This window comes from Ovis canadensis, chromosome 4, assembly GCF_042477335.2.
Source record: "Ovis canadensis isolate MfBH-ARS-UI-01 breed Bighorn chromosome 4, ARS-UI_OviCan_v2, whole genome shotgun sequence".
NCBI lineage: Eukaryota > Metazoa > Chordata > Mammalia > Artiodactyla > Bovidae > Ovis > Ovis canadensis.
The window spans coordinates 43,019,469-43,045,759 of NC_091248.1; the positions used below are offsets into that span (position 1 = coordinate 43,019,469).

The 26,291-nt window shown below is 40.8% G+C and overlaps 1 protein-coding gene and 1 pseudogene across 1 annotated transcript; one reads left to right on the forward strand and one right to left on the reverse strand.

Annotated features, from left to right (window-relative positions):
- Positions 1-3,860: 3,860 nt before the first annotated feature.
- On the reverse strand, positions 3,861-15,966 carry POLR1F (RNA polymerase I subunit F). Its single transcript, XM_069586642.1, is given in 5 exon segments — positions 3,861-5,835; positions 5,837-6,221; positions 7,644-7,852; positions 10,117-10,258; positions 15,666-15,966. Coding segments are annotated over 5 exon segments (1,074 nt in total). The 5' UTR covers positions 15,908-15,966; the 3' UTR covers positions 3,861-5,739.
- Positions 15,906-26,223, forward strand: LOC138931529 (craniofacial development protein 2-like; annotated as a pseudogene).
- Positions 26,224-26,291: the final 68 nt, after the last annotated feature.

Here is a 26,291-nt window from a genome sequence, read left to right on the forward strand (position 1 = left end):
CTGCTCTGTCCATGGAATTCTCCAGGCAAGAATACTGGAGTGGGTTGCCATTTCCTCCTCCAGGGGATCTTCCCTACCCAGGGATTGAACCCAGGTCTCCTGCATTGCAGTTGGATTCTTTACTATCTGCCCACCAGGGATGTCCATGTTAATCCCAGCATCCTGATTTAATCCTTCTTTACAGTGTGACCCCTTTTGTAAAACCAAGTGCCTTTTCAAAGTCTGAGATTCTGTGTCTGTTTTAGAAATGAGTTCCTTTGTGTCACTTTTTAGAATTAACTTATCAGTGATCTCACACATTTGTCTTCCTCTGTCTGACTTACTTTCCCTAATATAATCATGGTTAGTCACTTCTATGTTGCTGTAAATGGCATTATTTCCTAATTTTTGATGGCTGAGTAACATTCCCTTCAATATGTGTACCATACCTTTTTCATCTCTCAATGAATATTCTGTTTTTTCCATAGTTTGGCTCTTGGAAACAATGCTGCAGTGAAGGCTGGGCTGCGTATGTCTTTCCCAACCACAGTTTAGTCCAGATGCATGCCCAAGTGTGGCATTTCAGATCACGGATCTGCAGCTTCAAGTTTTTAAGGAAACTCCATACTCAAGTCCAGCTGGCTGTCAGCAATTTCCACTCCCAGCATCAGGGCAGGAGGATTCCCTTTTCTGCAGGCCCTCTGCAGCACTGACTGTAGACTTTTTGATGATGACCGTTATGATGGGTGGAGGTGATACCCCTCATAGATTTCATTTTCCATTCTCTAATGTTTGATACCAGGATCTTTGTAGGTATGATTGTCTTTAAAGAGTGTGTCTAAAATATACTTGTCCCTTTTTGAATTCTTATTCGATTACCCACTCCAAGGCGATTTCTTGAGGGCAGGAGTCATTTACAGGCCCTTGCATCTTGAGAGCATGAACCGTTTTACAGACCGTTTTACAGTTGTTGTTACACAGAATGGCCACTAGGCAGCAGCATTTCTGTGTGCCCCACTCTGGTTCTTAGGGCAACAAAGCTGAGTCCAAGTTCTGTTCCTGGGTTACAAATGGACGTGGAACGTAGCTGTGCACCGGTGGGAATGTGTCTGGGTTTGCGACAGGAGCCCGGATCATAGAGGGCAGAGGGGAATATAGCTGTTATTTTCACTTATTTGACAATTAACTTTTATTTTCTATTGGGATATAGTCAATATCCAGTGTTGAGTTTGTTAGAAGTGTCCAGCAAATTGATTCAGGTATTCATAGGTGAATATCCAGTCTGTATTAGGAGCTTTGCCCCTATAAGGTGTTATGCAATGTTGAATAGGGTCCCTGGTGCTATATACTAAGTACTTTTTGATGCTCTAGGTTCATATACTAAGGAGTTAATCTCAGGGTCCTCGTCAACACCCTCCTCCTGATGTGACCTCTTTTGTAACACAAAGTGGCTTTTTAAAGTCTGAGATTCTGTTGGTTTGGAAATGAGTGCCTTTGTGTCACATTTTAGACTCCACCTAACAGTGATCCCATATATTTCTCTTCCTCTCTGACTTACTTCCCCTAGTATCACCACGGCTAGGTCCTTCTGGGTTGCTGCAAATGGCATTCTTTTTTTTCTTTGATGGCTGAGAAACATTCCTTTGAATATATGTACCGTATCTTCTTTTTCATCTCTCCATGGACATTCTTGATTGCTTCCCCGTCTTGGTTCTTGAAAACAGTACTGTAGTGTAGGTTGGGGTGGATGTCTTTTCCAACTATAGTTTGATCCGGATGTACGGCCAAGAGTAAGATTTCTGGATCACACAATATCTGCATCTTCAGATTTTTAGGGAACCTCCATGCGCAATTCCCTATGGCTGTTGGCCATTTCCATTCCCACTCTGGCAGAGGATTCCCTTCGCTGCAGGCCCTCTGCAGCACTGACTGTTCGTAGACTTTTTGATGACCATCTGATGGGTAGAGGGGGATATATCTCCTTGTAGGCTTCCTTTCCCTTTCTCTAATAATGTGTGACAAGGGGATCTTTGGATCTTTTTGGTTATAGTGTTGTGAGTAAATTCACCTGCTGCGATTGGCTTCTTGAAAGGCTATCCGTTTTCCGATTCTTACTCAATTACCCATCCCAAGGCTGTTTCTTAAGGGCAAGAGTCATTTACATTCTCACTTTCACTTTTCACTTTCCTGCATTGGAGAAGGAAATGGCAACCCACTCCAGTGTTCTTGCCTGGAGAATCCCAGGGATGGGGGAGCCTGGTGGGCTGCCGTCTATGGGGTCGCACAGAGTTGGACACGACTGAAGCGACTCAGCAGCAGCAGCAGCAGGGCCTTCTGAGTGCAAAGCCCTAGTTTTAGAGTTGTTACACACAATGGCCACAAGGCGGCAGCGTTTCTAAATGCCCCACTCTGCTTCTTGGTGCAGCAAAGCGAAGTGCAGGTCCTGTTCCTCCACTGTAAATGGGTGTGGAATGTCAGGACACACACCCAGGGCTTGTGTCTCATTACTTCATCATTCTTCACTTCCTCACCCAAGGCAAATCCCAAGCCTGCCACACGTGTTCTGCCTGGAGTGATATCATCTACAAATGAGTGACTAAGATGCTGGTGCAAGAATCCCAGCACCAGGAGGCATGGCTATCAGATGACTTTCGAAGCTATTCAGCACAGTTGCTCTCCCGAGTCCCTGTGTGCTGACTGTTTTAGTCATGGATAACCAGCCCTGGTCTGGAGAGGGCTGCTTCTTCTAGAACGGACAAACACTGGAGGACCTTAGGGGCCTCATTTCTCCGTTATCGCCCTCAGCTCCCTCAGCCCCAGGAGGGTCCAGCCTTGGCAGGCAAGGCTGTTCAAACTCCAGGAATGTGTCACAATCCTGGGTGACCGAGGCCTGAGGGGACTATGGTAGGCATTTCCTCCAGTTGTCAGATTTATGTGTATTTCATGTTGGAGTACAGGTGACGTACCATGTTTGTTGGAGGTGCACATCATCTTGATTTAGGTATACGTAGAGGTACATATCCACTCTGATCCTGATGCTTTGGCCATACAGGTTACTACAGTGTGTTGACGAGTAGAGTTCCCTGGGCTGTCCAGGAGCTCCTTGCTGGTGACCTAGTTTTATATATGTAAGTGTGTATACGTTAAGGCCAACCTCCTGACATATTCCCTCTCCTGATGTTGTCCCTTCTGTTAACACTCAGTGGGTTTCTGAAGTGAGTCTGTTCTTCATGAGTCCCTGCATCTCAATTGCTGATTCCACCTATCAGTGATACCGTGCAGTCTGTCTTTCTCTGCCTTACTTCACTTAGTTTGATCACTCATATTCCCTTGTATATAGGTATAGCAGCTCCTTTATCCACTCACAGATGTGGATGGACATCTAAGACGCTTTCCCATCTTGGGTATTGTGTGTAAGACCGCCATGATCATGTTGCCTTTTCGATTTATGGTTTTCTCTGGGTATATGCCCAGTAGCGGGATTCCTGGGTCATACGGTAGTTTCGGTTTTTTAAGGAACCTCCATACTGTTCTCCACAGCAGCTGCACCAATTTAAATCCTTACCCACAGTGCAGGGGTTTTCCCTTTTCTCCACACTTTCTCAGCATTTATCATTTGTAGACTTCTTAATGATGGCCTCTGTGAAGTGACACCTCGCTGTCGTTCTGATCTGTACTTCATCTGTATGCTTTGTTTGGAGAAATGTCTACCAGGTTTTCTGCCCATATTTTGATTGTGTTGTTTGGCTTTTTTTCACATTGAGTTGTATGAAGTGTTTGTATGATGATGGGTGTGACTGGGGTTGTGGGAAGCATAGCTCTAAATACATTTCAAACTTCTATTTCCAGTGATTATAAGGCACTGAAGCGAGGGTAAGAGGTTTAGGCTAGGCTAGAGGATTTTAATGAGCAAATTCCAAGACAGAAAAGGAAAAACCTAGATTAGTGTAGCATGTAAGAAATGTTTTGAAGGCTATGTGGATGATACCATAATCAGCGGTTTCCGTATCAGGTAAAATCTGTCACTGTTAGAGGCAAAGCAAATGACCGGTTCTGCTCCTGTCATTGTGAAAAACCATGGATAAATTTAGTTTCAAGTTCAGCATACTTAAAAAATGTAAAAATAATATGTGGGAATTTATTTTGGTAAGCCAGGATGTATTTTGCTATGAATAGCATTAATTTAACAGCTTGCTTGGCCATTACCATCAGGAATTTAGAACTGTTTCACTAAACGTTAACTTTTAATATTAAGTCAGACATTATGAATCTTTTTCAAATCATCCTTCAAACCAGTGCTCTACAAAACAAAGACAACACAGGCCTCAGATACAATTTTTAAATTAAAAAGCAAAAACAAAAACCGAAAAAGCCAACTGAATATTTTACTTACTCCACTATACCAAAATATTATAGTCTCACCAGTATACAAAACTGAGGTATGCTGCACTCTTTCTTTGTACACCTTCACAGTCTGATGTGTTTTATACTGACACCTCATCTCAAACCTCATCTCAACTTGAACTAGCTTCATTGTGAGGACTAAATATCCACATGAACTTACTGGCAAGGAAGGACACCGGCGCAGCTCTTCCCACTGTCTAGCACATGTGTTTACAGACAAACGCCATGAACGACTCTCCCACTCCATCTTCTGCTGGCGCAGGCAGGAAACAGTAAGGGCGGTACTGCGTCTGACACGAGATAAATGGCAACTGAAAGGGGCCGCCATGCATCACAGCAGTGGGAAAAGAGAACCTTTTTTCCTTTTAGAACTTTCCAGAATGAGTCATTCTCTGTCTTACTTGCATTGTACGTGCGCATCTGCTCCTCCTGTGACACTCCACGAGGGAAGGAACCATTCCTGCCTTGTTTGCCATTATACCCCCGACCTTAGGAGAATGACGGTCTACTACGCGTAACACAAGTACACTGAATTTTGCTGAATGAATGAACACAACCTTGCACTGATTATCAGGCCAAACTCGCCTGTCAGTTCCTTCTTCAGTGTTTTCCAATAGTTAAGACATATTCCACACTTTATCAGTGAAAGCAGTGTATAACTGTTTTCCTAATAGTTTCTAGTAGCCTAACTCAGTTATGAAAAATAGGGAAATTCCCCACTAGTCAGAATCACCTTTATCCTGTCTTCATCAGACTCCTCCTCCAACACACAACAAGAGCAGAATGGTTGAGACATAAAAGAGAACACCACACACGCACAGAGAAGGAAAGAATAGTCAGCACTGTTTCCTAACTCATGATCCACAGGTAGGGCTACGGTTCGAAGAGGGCAGTTTCTAAAGAGCTCTGAAAACTGCAGAAATACCTCTGACACACCATCCCAAGGTAAACAACAAAACTACTGCAGTAGCCATGATTGAAACAAACAAACAAAAAACCTAAAACTGGTAAATGACTTAAATTTTAAACAAAGCCTAATGACATGGCATGTAACACTATGACTAAATTCAAAACTTGTAACCACCACCCCCAAGCTCAAAACTCATTCTTTATGATATACGTGATATCACTGCATTACACAAGCCCTTTTGTTAGTCTCAGGACTATATAAACCATTTTATTTAGAATGTGTCCACTGGAAGCAGGAGAGAATGAAGGCCGTTCTTACCTTTCTATTCTGTATACAAGAAGTGGCACTTTAATAATACTGGTATTTTCCAAATCAATTTTAGTACCAAAAACTCAACTAATCAAAATGTTCCCTGTTATGCAAAATACTGCAATACAAAACATTTCTTAATTTAAATTTTCATCATCTACTGTGTATAAATCTTTAACAAACCAAATCGTATTTAAAACGCACAAAAGAAAGTTACTTCTCCCTTTTCTTTTTAGGTGCACGTTCCACAAGTGGCATAGACTCAGCCTCCTCACGCTTTCTTTTCTTTCTCTTCTTTGTGTGGTCACTCTGATAACCACTGGAGTCACTGCCTTGGTAGACAGGCTCTTGGTCCTGATCTTCCTGGTGCTTCTTCTTCTTCTTCTTCTTCGGCGGCTCTTCCTCCCAGAGGCCATTCACACTGTTACTAACGTGCAGGTCTGTCTCATCCTTCATGGTAGCATCTGCAAGTCCTGCTGGCTCTGTGCTACCGCCTTGCACTTCACATGGCTCTAGGTCTTTCTTCTTTTTCTTTTTCTTCTTTGGAGGTTTTTCGACAGGCTCATCCGTGCCAGTTTCTGGTGCTTCTTCAGGAACTGCAGAGCACTTGGTTTGTAAACTGTAAGAATTAAAAAAATTCATAGAGCATTAAGCAAAAATAAAAGAACTAAGTAAGATCAAGAATATTCCAACATGGTAAGGTCTTTCTAAATTATGACAGTAGCACAAAATAACATGACTGTCACAGAACATTGGTAGTCTTAGAAATGTTAAATTTTTTGTTTCCCGAGTATTTTTCCCAGACTGTTTCACACATAAAAATGACATAAAAGTTTTGTCAAAACAGGGTTTCTGAATTTTAATATGGTTCAGAAAATGCTGAACCCTAAACATCACCACCCAGCCATATTAGCCAAACCAGTAACATCTGATAGGGAGAAAACATACTTCTGGTATTTATCAAAATGTCGGAGTTCCCCATCTACTATCCCAATCCTTGTTCCATTGTTTTTCTTAAACTACACTGAAGCAGTATTAGATCCCCAGGTGGCGCTAGTTGTAAAGAATCTGCCTGCCAATGCAGGAGACTGGAAGAGACATAGGTTTGATCCCTGGGTTGAGGGCATGGCAACCCACTCCAGGATTCTTGCCTGGAGAACCGCACAGGCAGAGGAGTTTCGTGGGCCACAGTCTGTGGGGTTGCAAAGAGTCGACATGACCGAGTGAGCATGCACGAAGCAGTATTATGCTGCAAAGCTCTGAGTATTTTATAGAAATAAATAAAGATCAGTGAAGTAGGTCTCTATAGAACTGCTGTCCCTTGAATTAGCAACAGCCACATAGAACTATTTAAGTTTAAGTAATTTCAATGAGGTAACGTTAAAAACCCACTTCCTCAGTGACATACTAGTCACACATTTCAATTCCTCAAGAGTGAGGCTACTATACTGCACGCATACAGCACACTTCTGTCATTACAGAAAGTTCTGTGGGTCAGCTGCTCTAAAACTTTAGTCCACATTCTCATTTCTTAGCAACTTTTTCTAGATTCTGCCTTGATAACAGAGGAAGTATGACCCCTCAACTAGGCCCTGCCATGAAACCAGGGTCAGGATCAGAGTATTTCCTAAAAGAACTCCAAACAAGAAAAATACAGAAATTAACTGATCTACCTGGTATAATGACAATAATCAAATAATTTTTGTTTTCAACTGTGTAAAAACAAAACACTAATAGTTAATATAATTAAGCTTCTAGTAGTCTCAAGTTCAAGGATTAACATTTTTTTAAAAAAGATTAAGAACATGACAATACTTTGAAAAACTGAATTATTACGACGTAGACCACTTGGATGCAAAGCTTTAGAATATTCAGTGCACTGTCATAACACTTAAGATTCGTATTTACATTGACTCTGTGGTTTGGAAGTACAAATAGTCTAATAAATTAACTTTTAAAAGAGGGACTTATGTTTCCTAAATTCAGAATTAAGTAGAAATGATTAAGTATCAAAATGGTAATAATGTGCTTAGGAACTGACCTAGTGATACTTAGTTTTCCCCGAATGCAGAATACTCCAGCAGCATCTGAGTCTAAACGAAATACTTCAAATTCTAGTTCATCACCCACATTTATCTGCAGCGTCTGCCACTGGTCAGCTGGCATCTGCTCAGGTTTAGGGATGGAGGCATTGAAGCACCTATGGACCAAGCAGCCAATGTGGCTCGAGGACACTTTATTAACTGTTCCCTGAGAAGAGGGAAAAAATGAGTATTACATCAAGAAGAGCGCCAGAAAGATGAAATGAACCTTATAATCTTTAAACTGATCCTCAGAGAAAATACCAAAATAATGGTATGATGTGATATCAAAAAAGCTGATCTTCATTTAAAGCTTACTGCATGTCACACTAAAATATCAATTTAGGAACACGAGAATTTTTTAGAAAGCTCACCTTGAGCATGGGTATTTTAACTAAAGCTTAACGTTATTAGAAGCTTTAAAAGTAAAATAACAATACATTCTATATGATTTTAAGGTTAAAATTTCCAAGTTTCCTATTCCCTTAAGAATCAACAAATATAAACTAGATGAATGAAAACCTGAAGCTTTTTAAAAAATCACCTTTTGAATTACAGAACTGTAAATAACATATATATACACACAATGTGGTTTAGTATCATCAGCACCTCCTTCCATGTGTGACAGAGTAAAACCTGTCTGTCATCATAAGGAGTCTGGAGTCCAGAATGGTACCTTCCAGGTGGTCCATACAAACTGGTACATCTATACAACGGAATATTATTCTGCAACAAAAATAAGCTATCAAGAAAAAGACATGGAGGAACCTTAAACATATAGTGCCAAGTGAAAGAAACCAATCTGGAAAAAGTTACATACTCTATGATTCCACTATATGATATTCTGGAAAAGGCAAAACTATGGAGACAATTTAAAAAAAAAGTAGTTGCCATGGCTTCCAGGGGAGAGAGGGAGCAATGAATAGGCAGACCACACAGGATTTTTAGAGCAGTGACCAATTATTCCATAGGAATACTATAATGTTGGATTCATGTCATTCTACCTTTGTCAAAACCCACAGAAGGTACAACAGAAACAGGGAACTCTACTATAAACCATGGACTGTACTTAATGTATCAATACTGGCTCAACAATTAAAATGCACCACATCTTATCAAAAAGAGAAACACTATGTGTGGTTTTTTGGGGGTGGGTAGAGTGAGATGTATATGAGAACACTATACTTTCCATTCAATTTTTCTCTAAAACTGTTGTAAAAGACAAAGTTTATCAATTAAATACTCAATGAAGAAAGGAAAAACTATCAAAATTTTAGAATCGTATAGAATAATATCTTCACAACCAAGAGGGAGCCAAGTTTCTTTGGTGGGATCTAGAAAGCAGTAAGTATGAGAGTATAATATGATAAATTAAGAGAAAAGTACCAATTCAAGATAGCAGCAATGCCTCTGAAATGAAAAGACCAGTAACCTAAAACAGTGTTGCACATATGTGGACATACAGATGCCAAAAGGCCCACGAAGACGCTCAACATGGCTGATTCCTAGAAAAATGCACAGACGCCAATGCAACTGTCACTGCACAGATATCAGAACAACCTCACCACCAAGTCCACAAACAATAAATGCCGGAGAGGACATGGAGGAAAGGGAGCCCTCCTCCACTGTCGCTGGGAATATAAACTGGTGCAACCACTATGGAGAACAGTAGGGAGGTTCCTTAAAAAATTAAAAACGGAGTCCCATATGATCCAGCAATTCCACTCCTGGGCATATATCTAAAAAAGACAAAACTCTACTTGAAAAAGAGACATGCTTCCAACGTTCACAGCAGCACAGTCACCAAGACATGGAAGCAACTGAAGTGCCCATCCACAGACGAATGGATAAGGATGTGTTATACGTGCTGAATACACTCAGCCATGAAGTGCCATTGACAGCCACGTGCCTGGACCTAGAGATGATCATCCTTAGTGAAGTTAAGTGAGACAGAGAAGAGCAGAGAAACACATGATATCACTTTATATGTGGAATTTAAAACCACGACACAAATAAACTTATTTATAGAACAGAAATATATTCACAAAGGACAAACTTATGGTTACCAAAGGGGAAGGGGAGAGGGGATAAATTAGGAGGTTAGGATTAACAGAATAACAACAAGGATCTACTGTGTGGCACAGGGAACTATATTCAGTATCTTGTAATAATCTATAACAGAAAAGAATTTGAAATACATATATATACACACGTACCTAAACTGAATCACTTTCCACTTGAAACAGAACAATGCAAACCAACTACACTTCAATAAAAATTAAAAGCCTAAACTGAAAAGTTTTCTTTAAAAATGATTTTTAGTTACCTGAAATAACAATCCTTGTAAAATCCCAAAGTGTACAGTCTCTTAAATTTTTCCAAATTACATAATTTAATAATTGTACAAAGAACAATAGGAAAAAAGATACATACCATAAGTTTTTGCCCTGGTTCAGGGCAGAAAATAACAAAATCTGCTTCAATGTTAAGATGAATGTGTCCTTGATCATCATAAATATCTCCTAATTCACCCACTACTTTGATGTTATCATAAGCAATGGGTACACCTAAAAGGCTATTAAAAAAAAGGAAAGGAAAATGTTATTTATCCTCTTTTAAACTAGGCCATTATACAGATTCCAAGTCCAGAAAGTATACATCTCCTAATATAATCACACCCATGGTGAAAATATATACATATACAATAATATATGATTAGCCTGTAACAACTTTAGTGGTTCAGTTTCACCCAAGGGTTCCAAAATAATGGCTAACTTAAAAATAATTATTCAAGGTAAATACCCAGAAACAAAATGTCCATTATACAAAAGCAATAAGTTGATCCATCTTCCCTATTTGCTATCCATTTGAATTCTAGTTATGCTAGAATGGGAGGTAAAAAATGAGACTTGGTAAGAAAAATGTTGTTATGTGACTATTACTGAACCATGGCAATTTTGGTATTACCCACCATTACTGAATATCTGTACTAGAGGGCATGTAGCAGGGGTGTTAGGATTCAAATTGAAGCCCTGAACTGTTAAAGCCAATAACTTGATGGAGAAAAACCCCCGAACTGCAACTGTTGCTAGTGTAAAGTGAAGTCGTGTCCGACTCTTTGCGACCCCATGGACTGGAGCCTACCAGGCTCCTCTGTCCATGGGATTTTCCAGGCAAGAGTACTGGAGTGGATTGCCATCTCCTCCTCCAGGGGATCTTCCCAACCCAGGGATCGAACCCGGGTCTCCCACATTGTAGACAGATGCTTTACCGTCTAAGCCAAGGAAGTAAGAAATAACAATTAGATTAGCTTTCGAGAACTGACTCTGACACTGTAATTCGGAGCGTGACAGTCAGGATTAGGGGACACTACTATTTCCAAAGACAGGGAGGCCTGCTGTGCTGCAGTCCATGGGCTCACAGGGAATCTGACACGACTGAGGGACTGGACAACTATTTCCAAATGCCATTTCCAAGTTATTAAAAATTATAACTAGGTAAGGAGGCTGAGCTGGTGGCTTCACTGCCACAGCCATTACCTATTTCAGCAAGCTTCCCTGGCTCCCCAGGCAAGGCTGAAGCCACGCTGCCTCTACTCCTACAGGACTCTGAGGAAAGCGTGCACGCTAAGTCACTTCAGTCATGTTGGACTCTGCGGCCCCATGGACAGTAGCCTCCCAGGCCTACAACAGTCTGTCCCTGGGATTCTCCAGGCAAGAATACCGGAGAGGGTTGCCATACACTCCTCCAGGGCATCTGTCCTGACCCAGGGGTCACACTTGCATCTCTGTCTACTGCACTGGCAGGTGGGTTCTTTACCACTAGCGCCACCTGGGAACCCTGAGAAAGCTTATCACTGTTCTTATTTATCTTTGCTTATATGTTTGGATTCTAGAGAGGACTCTTAGGTCTTTGAGAGCAGAGAACATTTTTGGTGAACTCAAACTTCTAGAATGGTTCACACAGAATAAAAGAAAGACTTTATACCTAGGAGCAGTTGTTTTAAAACAGCCAGGAGTCACTAGAATGCAACTTAATTACCCAATTAGGAAATCCATGCTGCTGCTGCTGCTGCTGCTAAGTCGCTTCAGTCGTGTCTGACTCTGTGCGACCCCATAGATGGCAGCCCACCAGGCTCCTCTGTCCCTGAGATTCTCCAGGCAAGAACACTGGAGTGGGTTGCCATTTCCTTCTCCAATGCATGAAAGTGAAAAGTGAAAGTGAAGTCACTCAGTCGTGTCTGACTCTTAGCGACCCCATGGACTGCAGCCTACCAGGCTCCTCCGTCCATGGGATTTCCCAGGCAAGAGTACTGGAGTGGGGTGCCATCGCCTTCTCCGAGGAAATCCATAAACACTGAGATTTAGTCCAGAAAGGCTTTCTGCATGTAGCTTTCCTAAACAGGAACTACACATCACTAAGACAATATTAGAGGCCCAGAAAACAGAGAGCAAGGTGGGGTTAAAAATAACTGCCATATCAGACAATAAACAGAAACAAGACTTTGTTTCCCCAAATCAGTTTCCAGTGGGGGAATACTGCTGTCCCATTGGTGGCATTTGGGAGTTTGTGGAATAAATCATAGTTGTCACACCTGTGAAGGCCAGGGATGGGAGACATTCTGCCATATAAAAACAGCCCTACACAATGAAAAACTGTCCCCAGGTCTGCATGATTTAAATGAGTGGACAAGCCTCATTTTATAAATATTTATAAATAATTGATTATAGTACCTAACTTAATGTGTATACGTATGAACATAAAATGATCTTTGCATGGTTTCAATGTCAATTAAAATTTTCAGGAATATAACTAATATATAAATTCAAGAGTAGATTCTTTTGTGTGGCACTTTACTGAGAACTGCACATGATTTCAGAGGAGCATTTTACCACCATAGACACTGTATGTGATGTGAGTTGTCAGCTTAAAACCCCTGCATCACTCTACATTTGCAACTAATACTTTCACACGGATTCAAGGTATTGCTTCAGGAGGCATCTAATTACTTTATTCCTTCTGAGTAGCCACGCTTGAGCATCATCACACTGAGATACATTTTATTGTATTCTAGTTCTAAATGAATTTTTTTTTCCCGATTGTGTTGGTAGATCATATTGGGTTGACCAGAATCTTGTGGCCAATCCAATATTATCTTTAAGTTTAATTTCAGTACAGTAAAGCATGTTTCAAGAGAGTGAATGGAGTTCTGCAGGGTTCAGAACTGCTACCTATGGCTTGTATGAATTTTGGGCAGCAACTCATTGCATAAAATATAGTAAAAATTATCAGAGAGACAGATACCTCAACATTATATCTTTTCCTCTTTTGCTTTTCTGAAACCATCCTAAGTATGTTTCCAGGCAGAGTGGTAGCCTCACTTGAGATATTGAGAGAACAATCATATCAGGTTTAAGGGATCAGCAGATTGCATGCACACTTAAGAGTTTTATATATTATACATGAGAATAAAGGGCCTCTGTACTGAAGATGGAGAAGGAAATGGCAACCCACTCCAGTATTCTTGCCTGGAGAATCCCATGGACAGAGGAACCTGGCAGGCTACAGTCCATGGGGTCACAAGAGTCGGACACGACTTAGCAACTAAACTACCACCTATACTGAAAAAGTTGAGTCAACACTGACTCTTCATGGAAACTGGTAGTTCATTTGTTCTTTGAGACATTTTGAATTAATAAACTGGAACTACTGGAAGGGAACATATTTGCCATTTTCAAATAACTCAAGAGCTGTCATTAATGACCTCTTAAAGATAGAAATTTTAATGTGATTTTTAGAAACTACTTTCTCTAAGCAGATTTTTCAAAACTGAAATGCGATCATCTTTTAAAAAATTGTCACTGGGTAAAAGAACGTGGACAATCTGTCAAATAGGGCTGCTGCTGAGATGACTAATGTAAGAGCCATTCTCAACTCTTTCCTTTCCTCATTTCTTAACCTGAGAAGCAGGTCCTCTCTGATGGTACAGGATGGCCCCAAAGTCTGGAAACAAACTATATATGATAAATGGTTGATCAGTATTACAATTATTGATATGTTCAAATGTTCTATCCCTCATTATTAATCTATGGTACCCCTTTTGCATAGAATAAACTGGAGTTTTCAGCACACCCCAAAAATAATGGGGTAAGGTGGGGAGTTCAGATTTGTTCAGAGTGCAATTGAGGCCACAGGGCCATACTATCCCAATTCTGTTACAGAAATTATCATTATCCAATCACCACTTCATCTTTCTGGGGGTAATGGCTCCTATTCCCCTAGCCTGTCAAGTGAAACCATTAACTGGTTACAGATCAAAGATTTATGTTTCCAGATTTTATGACTACTTTCCATATCCTTAAATCTCCCAAATGCAAACTCTCATCAATTTTCTCTACACTTTGTAACAATCTCTTAATTATAAACATGTTCTCCATGCTTACTGCCTCACCCTCCTTAAACCACCACCAAACTCTTATCAAGTGGTTTCTTAAACTACAAATCTGATTATATTCCAGAGATACCACTGTCTCAAGAGTATGTCTAGTGTTTTCTGAATTGTAGGCTACCTAGAGGTAGCGACTGAGCGACTTCCCTTTCACTTTTCACTTTCATGCATTGGAGAAGGAGATGGCAACCCACTCTGGTGTTCCTGCCTGGAGAATCCCAGGGACGGTGGAGCCTGGTGGGCTTCGGTCTCTGGGGTCGCACAGAGTCGGAAAAGACTGAAGCAACTTAGCAGCAGAGGATGAAGCGGTAACCCAGTTTCCGGCTTAAGCACACAGAAAAACAAGCAAAAAACCCAAAACACCTGGCAGAGGCAGGAAAGAAAGAGCAAAATACATCCTCTGAATTATCCTCCACCCCATCTCTGATCCACTCGACCCCTAACTGCCCAGCTTTTCAGCTGTACCCAATGTTTTTCTCCTGATATATAAACTTTAGTTATAAAGTGCTCACAATTATCTGGTCAAAGTATTCTATTTCACAACCAGTATCCATTTGTTTATGCCACTCTTTTTGCCCAGAATGCTACTATCTCAGAAGTACCCTCCTCCTATCAAGTTGTTCTCAAAGGTCCTAAGATCCAATTCACCACTCTTGACTATAACTTAGATTTGTCAGATTTTAACATTTCGTTGGATTTATCTGGACTACATCTCTTTTACTAGCCCTTATAGCTCCTGAAATAAGGGTCTTGTTTGTTTCTTTGGTTTTATTCCCCAATTCTCTAGTATTCAAAATAGACCCACAAGTGAAAGTGTGTGCAGGTGCTTGGAGCAAACTGTAAATTCTAAATTCTTAATCTGTGTAGGGTTCAGGATCCCTTGAGAAACTGCGCAAGTCATTTTCCAATATCTTACTTTAAATGTACTAGGGTTTTTTTTCAACTTCAAAAGCATCAGGCTTTCCCATTCTTAAAAAGGAAACACGGTTAATAGTATTTCTTCATCCCTGATCAAGTCCAAGAGAAAAAAACCATGGGAAAGAACCAGGGTCAAAACAAAACCAATCTTCGTGGTTTATAAATAATTAAACGAAGTATTAACGCTTCGCGTATAATTTTCTATATAGTGAGAATGTTTTTAACTATTGCATTCCAAACTTTCATCTTAAAATGAGAAAACATAGAACTAGCCGGTCTCCGGACCCCTGGTCTATTTTTATCTTTACCTGTCTCGCAGCGAGCTTCTTTACCCCTTCCGCTGACACAATTCCTGTCACCGTAACGTTTTCTTTCCTGTCTACGAAACGGACTCGGCACAGATCTTGACCAGGGAGGCACTAGTCTCCCGAGGTGGACTGCGACTCCAGAATGCCCCGCGGCTAAACTCGCGGTAGCTGGTGCGACCTCGTTCTGTTGCCACTAAACGTCCCCCTGTTGCCCCGTCCCGTGCCCCAAAGGAGCGACAGGCAACGTTAAGATTATTAACGTTAACATTATGTCCACTCTGGGAACAAAAAATGTAAGAGACCAGTACCTCTCGGAATAGCGCAGGAGCTCTGCATTGAGCTGTTCTCGAATACCGGTGCGTTTCTTGTTAAGATAGCGCGGCGATAAGGCGATGTGTCTTCGGTGCGGCCCCGCCACCAGGCAGGAGTAGCGGCTATTCACAAGCGCACAAGCAGCCGCGTAGGTAGGCAATTCTAGGCAAGGCAAGACGCCGGCCGGCCCTTCTGAGGCCGCCTTCGGCCTCGGAGCCACTGAGCAACCCTCAGCCATGCGGCTAGCTACGTTTCCCACGGCGCGCACTAATGACGCAGTCAATAACCGCCTATCCGGACGCCGCCTTTTACGTCATCCACCAGCTACCACGCCCCTAGGAAGTTTCCTCTCCCGGGGCTGCAGTATTCAGTTCTTACCAGCAGGGGGCAACCGTTCCCCCACAACTTTAACCACTGTGAAGCTAGGAACCTGTGGTTAAGGATTGAGCATTCTTTAACCATCACCTCATCTCTTCAGGGAGCACAGCCTATGTTTTAGCTAACGCCCTCAATAGATTTAGACTGTAGATTTAATAAGGGTTCACACTGATCATATCCAGTAGTGAGGTGGTTTGGTAGATTTACAAAGTTAGACTGTGCAATTATAAATTTAAAAATATTTATGGAATGTATTTCCTGCAGAGAATCCAATCCTAAAAAACAATCCAGATGTCTCAAATGCAACCCTTCTGAAAACGAACCCTCCGTCTCTCTCCAGATCAGTTTCTCTCATTCTGTAATCACTACTTCGGGAAATGATACATACCCCTCTTTCCAAAGGGCTCTGTCCGTCCAGCTGTCATCCTTGGGGCCTCTCTGGTACCTTCAAACATCACACAAGCCCAAACACCTGTGGGACCCAAAGCTGAAACGTCCCTCTGTTCGGACATTTCTCTCAGTCCGTGCTTCCAAAACTACAGAGTTGCGTGCGGAAGCTTAGTTTCATGGCCAAGAAGTGCAACCAGATCTCTGAAACACAAATATGACCATGACTTGCCTTGTTTAAAGCCCCACACAGGCGCCTCATTTTCCAGCGGATAACCCAAACTCCTTAATCTGGCTAATAAATTACCAAGCCATTTTATGATTTGCACCCAGCATTTTCATTACCCACTCCTCACTTTACACACTCAGCTAGCCACACCCATGATCAGTGACCCACTTTCAACCCATCTCTGCCCCTCCCCACACCTCTCTCATCCTTTCCCCTCCTCCCCCTCTTCCTCTCCTGCTCTTCAGTCTGACGCTGCTCCTCCTATCTGGGAATAGGGTAGCTTCTCTCACTGGGGAAATTTCAGCCTAGATTTTACATTCATTTCCTCTGCATAGTTTGTTGTTGTGTTGCTAGCCACATGGACTGCAGCCCTTCAGGCTCCTCTGTCCATGGGATTTCCCAGTCAAGAATACTGGAGTGGGGTGCCATTCCCTTCTCCAGGGAATCTTCTCAACTTTCGAACCCAGGGATCAAACTGGAGTCGCCGGCATTAGCAGGAGATTTCCTTTACCACTGAGCCACCAGGGAAACAGCAACACCCCACCCCACTCCACCCCCGCCCCCCTGCATAGTTTGCTACCACAGTTGTCTTCCCCACCTAAAGATAAGGTAGCTCTCCATCTTTGTAACTTACCACCTTCAAGCTCTTGTTTTATGTTAGTTTTATTTTAATTGCCTGGCCTTCTTCCTGTGCCTTCCATAGACCCCAGCTCACTAAGATTGGGACCCTGATTATCAGTCTAGTTCACCACTGCAGCCCCCTTATGACTCAAAAAAAAAAAAAAAGAAAAGAAAAGAAAAAGAAAGAAAATTCATACTTTATGGCAAGACAAGAAAAACTTAAACGGAAGAATTTTCTCTGCTGGTTTGGGCTCCCTCCCTCCCCTTTAGTGTGTATTGCGCATGCCCAATAACCAGACCTCCTTAAGAGATAACCTTCCACCGCAAGCCTGTAAGGGGTCACGATGACTCCTCACTCACTTTGAAAGTGCGTATCTGGACTGTATAAACTGTCAGTGCATCATTTGATGTATAACCCTTTGTCTCAAAAACGTATAGTATATAATTGTGCTTTGCCCTCAACAGGGAGACCACTCCTCATGTTGTGGGATCCAGAGTCGCAAAACACAACGGAGTACAGTTTATTACGCCAGTGAGTCCTAGGGGAATCAGTTCCCAACAAGGACCCTGATGTTTCTGATGGGCCCAGTTTTATACACCCCCCACCCTGCCCACGTGACTGGTTACTTGTTAGCAACCTCTCTGTTGTATATGACTGAGTTTTACAAGTAGGTGCTAGGAGAACACACAATTAAGGTTAAAGAGGGAGGAACAATGATTATACATCAAAGGGGGATGTCTCCATGGTGAATCTAACCAGGGGCTTCCTGACCTCAACTACAATCTCCGTTCGCCATCTGTAGGGAAGGAAGTCTCCAGGAGACCTGGTTTTCACTAGCAACAGTTTCCTCACTCCTGGGCAGGGTTCAGGCCCAGCTCACATCCTGTCTGTAAGATGCATGACAGGCTTCAAGATGGAGTCTCTCCTGCTTTCCTCACACTGGCCCCAACACTCAGAGCTTTCTGAAAGGTGTCTCCCAGGTTTATAAACCTCAAATTGGCCTGAAAAAAAATGTTCCATTTCTTCCTTAGATTGACTATAATTTCTTGCCGACAGCATGCATGAAAGAATGTATAAATGCGTAAACAAATGAGTAAAATAACAGGTGATGAAGAGTTTACAGACTAAGTGATGAAATATGCATCTAATATATGTTTATGCCTAGATCCTAAGTGCCAAGAGAAATGTATATCAATTAGTGGTATAACACCCTCCCATGTGCCCTAGGTACTGTGAAAATGTCTAATCTCTCGATACCTGTTTTCCACTTGTAAAATCAGTATACTATAGACATTATAGAAGGTTTAAATAAGGTAAATAAAAAGCATTTTCTTTAGTACTTTTTAACTGACTCCAAATTTAGCATGAGGTGAGAATGGGATAAAACTGCTCCCAAAGCCTAATGGTAAATATGTTACATTTGCAAATGATTACCTTGCCTTTACCTTGATTTTGTTGCAAAGCCCTGTAGCCTCCCTGTGTTAGACTCTGTAGTCCAGTATTCTCAACCTGGCAGAACCTTAAAATCCCCTGATGCCTAGGGGGCATTCCAGAGCAATTTGGTCAAAACCTCTCTTGGAAGTGAAGATGTATCTAGATTTGCTGCTGCCGCTGCTGCTAAGTCACTTCAGTCGTGTCCGACTCTGTGTGACCCCATAGACAGCAGCCCACTAGGCTCTGCCGTCCCTGGCATTCTCCAGGCAAGAATACTGGAGTGGGTTGCCATTTCCTTCTCCATCTGCAGATGATAAAACGTGAATAAAAACAATTTTTCCAAACACAATTTAATGAAACAACAATAACAACAACCAAAAAAACCCCAAAAAACAAACAAAAATAAAACCAGTTGGACATCAGAACAATTAAGTCAAAACAAAACTTACCTGAAATCAACTACTCTGGTAATGATTTTACACAAATGTAAAATATGAAGTAATTTTGTAACTCTTTGGATGTTTAAAGGCAATTTTCTTGTTTGACTTTGAAAATTTTTTTAGTTTTTAGTCTCCTAAATCTGCTTTGACTGTTTATCCACATGTGTCATGATTTCAAGGGATAAAAGCATGTAAATGTTGACCATCATGGAGTGACTTTCCCAGATTAACCTGTTCTACCCACCACCCCAGGAAAGAAAAAAAACAAGTACCATGAGATCCCTCCTATCGTTGAAGATTTTGGTTATTGCACTTCAGTTCAGTTCAGTTGCTCAGTCCTGTCCGACTCTTTGCGACCCCATGAATCGCAGCACGCCAGGCCTCCCTGTCCATCACCAACTCCCGGAGTTCACATAGACTCACGTCCATTGAGTCGGTGATGCCATCCAGCCATCTCATCCTCTGTCGTCCCCTTTTCCTCCTGCCTCCAATCCCTCCCAGCATCAGTCTTTTCCAATGAGTCAACTCTTCGCATGAGGTGGCCAAAGTTTTGTACTGTAAAGGTATGGAAAGTTGTGTGGATTAAAAGAGATAATGACAGTGCAGTACTAAGCACAAAAAGTGTTTATACTAAGTGATTCTTGAGTCCTTGACTGATGCTTCAGTTTAATATGTTTGATTCAGTTTCATTAAGATTGTAAAGTTGAACATGGGAGCAGAAGCTTATGATATTTTTGAATGAATAGCAATGCAAAGCCCAGCACTAAAGAGGAACTAAAGACTGGAAAATGCCTTGGCTCCACTGCTAGGAATATATATATACATATATATATATATATATATATATATATATATATATATATATATAGGTGTTAGCATGATTAATTTCAGCTCCTCTTCAATATACTGCCATTGTAAGCAATCTAATTACATTAACATTTGATTCAAGGTTAGCAATTAAAGATTTAAATATATCCTCTTAAAATAAAAAATCTATTGATAAAATTCACTCTAGATATGAACTATGTATACTGAGATGACAAACTTATAATTTCACTTTGTTAATAGGAAAAATTAAAATAGTTTCAGTATAGATTAGCTGTTTGAAATAAACGTGTTCAACTTGGTAAACAGTTTTATTTTAGTTGTTAAATAAATTGTGAAATACATTACTTAGGGAAAATACATGTATAAAGTCACATATAAATTTATCTAATGGTTTTTGGGAAGGAATATACAAAACCCCCAAATCTGAACACAGTATATACCAACCATGCAGACTACTTGTAATTCACAAATGTGTCAGCAGATGGCAATCATGAGCTTTAAGTTTATAAAGTTTTGCTTTAGCCCAAAGTACTGTAAGTTCAGTTCAGTCGCTCAGTGTCCGACTCTTTGCGACTCCATGAATCGCAGTTCGCCCGGCCTCCCTGTTCATCACCATTTCCCGGAGTTCACTCAGACTCACCTCCATCGAATCGGTGATGCCATCCAGCCATCTCATCCTCTGTCGTCGCCTTCCCCTCCTGCCCCCAATCCCTCCCAGCATCAGAATCTTTTCCAATGAGCCAACTCTTCATATGAGGTGGCCAAAGAACTGGAGTTTCAGCTTCAGCATCAGTCCTTCCCATTAATATTCAGGACTGATTTCCTTTAGGATGGACTGGTTGGATCTCCTTGCAGTCCAAGGGACTCTCAAGAGTCTTCTCCAACACCACAGTTTAAAAGCAACAATTCTTCGGTGCTTAACCTTCTTCACAGTCCAACTCTCACATCCATACATGACCACTGGAAAAACCATAGCCTTGACTAAACGGACCTTAGTCGGCAAAGTAATGTCTCTGCTTTTGAATATGCTATCTATGTTGGTCATAACTTTTCTTCCAAGGAGATAAGCGTCTTTTAATTTCATGGCTGCAGTCACCATCTGCAGTGATTCTGGAGCCCCAAAAAATAAAGTCTGACACTGTTTCCAGTGTTTCCCCATCTATTTCCCATGAAGTGATGGGACCAGATGCCATGATCTTCGTTTTCTGAATGTTGAGCTTTAAGCCAACTTTTTCACTCTCCTCTTTCACTTTCATCAAGAGGCTTTTAGTTCCTCTTCACTTTCTGCCATAAGGGTGGTGTCATCTGCATATCTGAGGTTATTGATATTTCTCCCGCCAATCTCGATTCCAGCTTGTGTTTCTTCCAGTCCAGCGTTTCTCATGACATACTCTGCATATAAGTTAAATAAGCAGGGTGACAATATACAGCCTTGACGTACTCCTTTTCCTATTTGGAACCAGTCCGTTGTTCCATGTCCAGCTCTAACTGTTGCTTCCTGACCTGCATACAGATTTCTTAAGAGGCAGGTCAGGTGGTCTGGTATTCCCATCTCTTTCAGAATTTTCCACAGTTTATTGTGATCCACGCAGTCAAAGGCTTTGGCATAGTCAATAAAGCAGGAATAGATGTTTTTCTGGAACTCTCTTGCTTTTTTTTGATGATCCAGCAGATGTTGGCAATTTGATCTCTGGTTCCTCTGCCTTTTCTCAAACCAGCTTGAACATCAGGAAGTTCACGGTTCACGTATTGCTGAAGCCTGGCTTGGAAAATTTTGAGCATTACTTTACTAGCATGTGAGGTGAGTGCAATTGTGCGGTAGTTTGAGCATTCTTTGGCATTGCCTTTCTTTGGAATTGGAATGAAAACTGACCTTTTCCAGTCCTGTGGCCACTGCTGAGTTTTCCAAATTTGCTGGCATATTGAGTGCAGCACTTTCACAGCATCATCTGTCAGGATTTGAAACAGCTCAATTGGAATTCCATCACCTCCACTAGCTTTGTTCATAGTGATGCTTCCTAAGGCCCACTGGACTTCACATTCCAGGATGTCTGGCTCTAGGTGAGTGATCACACCATCATTATTATCTTGGTTGTGAAGATCTTTTTTGTACAGTTCTTCTGTGTATTCTTGCCACCTCTTCTTAATATCTTCTGTTTCTGTTAGGTCCATATCATTTCTGTCCTTTATCAAGCCCATCTTTGCATGAAATGTTCCCTTGGTATCTCTAATTTTCTTGAAGAGATCTCTAGTCTTTCCCAATCTGTTGTTTTCCTCTATTTCTTTGCATTGATTGCTGAAGAAGGCTTTCTTATCTCTTCTTGCTATTCTTTGGAACTCCGCATTTAGATGCCTATATCTTTCCTTTTTTCCTTTGCTTTTCACCTCTCTTCTCTTCACAGCTATTTGTAAGGCCTCCCCAGACAGCCATTTTGCTTTTTTGCATCTTTTCCATGGGGATGATCTTGATCCCTGTCTCCTGCACAACGTCACGAACTTCATTCCATAGTTCATCAGGCACTCTAAGGAGATACCCCTCATCCAAGGTAAGGAGCAGTGGCTGTGCTTTGCTGGAGCAGCCGTGAAGAGATACCACACACCCAAGGTAAGAGAAACCCAAGTAAGTGGTAGGTGTTACAAGACACACTGAAACCATACTCACAGAAAACTAGTCAATCTAATCACACTAGGACCACAGCCTTGTCTAACTCAATGAAACTAAGCCATGCCTGCGGGGCAACCCAAGACAGACAGGTCATGGTGGAGAGGTCTGACAGAACATGGTCCACTGGAGAAGGGAATGGCAAGCCACTTCAGTATTCTTGCCTTGAGAACCCCATGAACAGTATGAAAAGGCAATATGATAGGATACCAAAAGAGGAACTCCCCAGGTCATTAGGTGCCCAGTATGATACTGGAGATCAGAGGAGAAATAATTACAGAACGAAGGGAAGGAGCCAAAGCAAAAACAATACCCAGTTGTGGATGTGACTGGTGATAGAAGCAAGATCCGATGCTGTAAAGAGCAATATTGCATAGGAACCTGGAATGTCAGGTCCATGAATCAAGGCAAACTGGAAGTGGTCAAACAAGAGATGGCAAGGGTGAATGTCAACATTCTAGGAATCAGTGAACTAAAATGGACTGGAATGGGTGAATTTAACTCAGATGACCATTATATCTACTACTGCGGGCAGGAATCCCTCAGAAGAAATGGAGTAGCCATCATGGTCAACAAAAGAGTCCAAAATGCAGTACTTGGATGCATTCTCAAAAACGACAGAATGATCTCTGTTCGTCTCCAAGGCAAACCATTCAGTATCACAGTTTTCCAAGTCTATGCCCCCACCAGTAACGCTGAAGAAGCTGAAGTTGAACAGTTCTATGAAGACCTACAAGACCTTTTAGAACTAAAACCCAAACAAGATGTCCTTTTTCATTATAGGGGACTGGAATGCCAAAGTAGGAAGTCGAGAAACACCTGGAGTAACAGGCAAATTTGGCCTTGGAATGTGGAATGAAGCAGGGCAAAGACTAATAGAGTTTTGCCAAGAAAATGTACTGGTCATAGCAAACACCCTCTTCCAACAACACAAGAGAAGACTCTACACATGGACATCACCAGATGGTCAACACCAAAATCAGATTGATTATATTCTATGCAGCCAAAGAGGGAGAAGCTCTATACAGTCAACAAAAACAAGACCAGGAGCTGACTGTGGCTCAGATCATGAACTCCCTATTACCAAATTCAGACTCAAATTGAAGAAAGTAGGGAAAACTGCTAGACCATTCAGGTATGACCTAAATCAAAGTATTGTAGGAATGGCAAAAACCAAGGCAACTATTTATTGACAGCTGGTTTTTACGTGTAATCCTTCAATAAAGGATGTAAGGTCAAGTTTTGACTCTGAAAGCACTTCCTACTGGCTTCTTAGATTGCTGAACTAACAAATGTACACTGTGCTTGCAGTAAAGAAAAAGAAATAAAGCACATTTCATTACTTTTTATTGAATATAATAGATTTTATATTTTGCAAGCTATAGCTATTACTGAAATACATAGAAATGCAATGACTCAAATACATCTGCCTAAAAGGTAAAACCTGACTGTTTTAATGAGGTTGCATTTTATTGGTGGCCCTCAAAGTCAGGTCCCTGGCCTAGCAACAGCTCCATCCCCTGAGAGGTAGATGTGCAGGTTCTTAGGCCACACCCAGGCCTAAGTAAAATCACAATTCTGGGATGAAGCCCAGGTGATCAAATACCTGCTGGAGTATAAGAACCAAAGCCTCTAAAGCAGCTTGAAATACAGAAGAGAGGCTCTGAATTTGACTTTTGTTCAGGTGTAACTGATGTAAATACAGTAATAATCAACCATGTAGTTGATTATTTCTTTCTTATTATTTAGTGCTCAAATACAGTTCTTTCAAATAAAGAACATGACTCAGAAGGTTAGAAGCCATGACTTAATTTCCAAGCATTTCTTACACCAAAAGAATTGCGGTTTATGTTCCCCTTTGCGTTATACTGAAAGAGATAACATTATGGTACATTTTGCATTACACCCTAATGAAACAAATACAAACCTAGTCAAGACAGGATTATTTCCCAGGAGTAGAGAACAGTCTTCATGAAGGAAAATAATTTTCTACAAAACATGTATTATTCTTATTTGCATCAATACATGCTTATGTTCTATTTTCTCTAAGGCAAAGCCAAATTTTCCTGCAATTTTGTCCTTGAGATAAGAGTCATTTTAAATTAACAACAAATATACCCAGGCCCAATTTTTTTTAAAAAAGAGAAGATATACAAAATTTTTTATCGATGTGATAATTTTATCCTAAACACTACTATCACTGCTATGTTTCAATTCTCTTACTATTTGAATTTTTATTAATTCAAAATTTATCAAAGAATACATAAACTACCCTTCCATGAAAAATCAGCGTTTACTCAACTACTTCAGTACAGAGATAACTTTTTTCTCATCTGTAATATATAAACACAGTTTTAATAAATAGACTATTTATAAATCTTTTTTTTAGTTTTTTATTTTTTTAATTTTAAAATCTTTAATTTTGTTTATGAAGGTAATAACAAGAGCAAAAATCATAAGGATTCATTGTATTTTCACTCTCTAGAAAATGTAATTATTTGTGTCTGACTTTTGTGGTAACAGATATAATAGTGTTGAAACATCGTGATCTTTACGCTTAGTCTCCTGGCCATAGTCCAGACATTCTGACTATCATCTAGGGACGTGTGTGTGAGAATTTCCTCTCTATATACATATGTGTAGTATGTATGTGTTTATTTGTTTAAATGTGAGCTTTAAAATATGGACTTGGGTAAAATGATAAAATCATATCAATCTTTTAGCTTCACCTACCTGAGGTTCCAAGTATCTATCTAGGTATCTTATCTATCAGTCATTACCAGGAAGGCTAGATGAAACATTCTAGTTGAAAAGGATTGGCTTAATTAATTCGGGGCATGCATTTGTGCATGTGGGTGTACATGTGTAGCTATGTGCGCTGGTGACCATTGGGGAAGAGGTCAAGAACGTATCAGAAAGGCTGGGTTACCTACTGAGGATTTGGTGCCTTCTTTATATAACTTACTATCCTTTGATGAAAAGGAGAGTCAGTATTTCTCTTAAGGCTCTATTTCCTTCTTAATTAGATGTCACTGTGACAGTTTCAACACCCCTCTTTCAAGGCTTTCAAATCTGAGGAATCTGGCCAATAAAATTAATCATGGTGATTGCAAGGGTGTCCATGGAAATTATCTATTTCCATCTGTCTTTAGCTCCCTGCAGAACATAAAGAAAACAGTTTCCCTTTCTGTTTTTTGAGTGGTACCGTACAGCTGTAGTTTAACAAAGAACTTGCTGGCTGCAGAGTTTGTGTAGGTGAGAACTTGCAGATCTTAGACATTAAATATATTCCAAAGAACATGGTGTGGAAGTTTGAGAGTAGAATGTAGATAAAATGAAATTTAGACATGGTGGATTTTAATATAGAATATACTCTCAAGTCATTACACAAAATGCATCCTAACGGATCACATTCTCCACTTCCTCTTATGACTACAAGATGCTCTTGATACTTTTGTGCTCTTTGCAAATTATTAGAGTAGTAAATTCATCTTTATCCAGTGACAAAGTGGACTTTCCCACTTGTGGAAAAATGCAACAGTGTGCAGAATTTACCAGGGAAGATAGTACATAAAAGCCACATTTGTCAGCAAAATAAAACTCTGGAAGTCCAAAATTCACGCTGAAATGGGTATTTTCGGG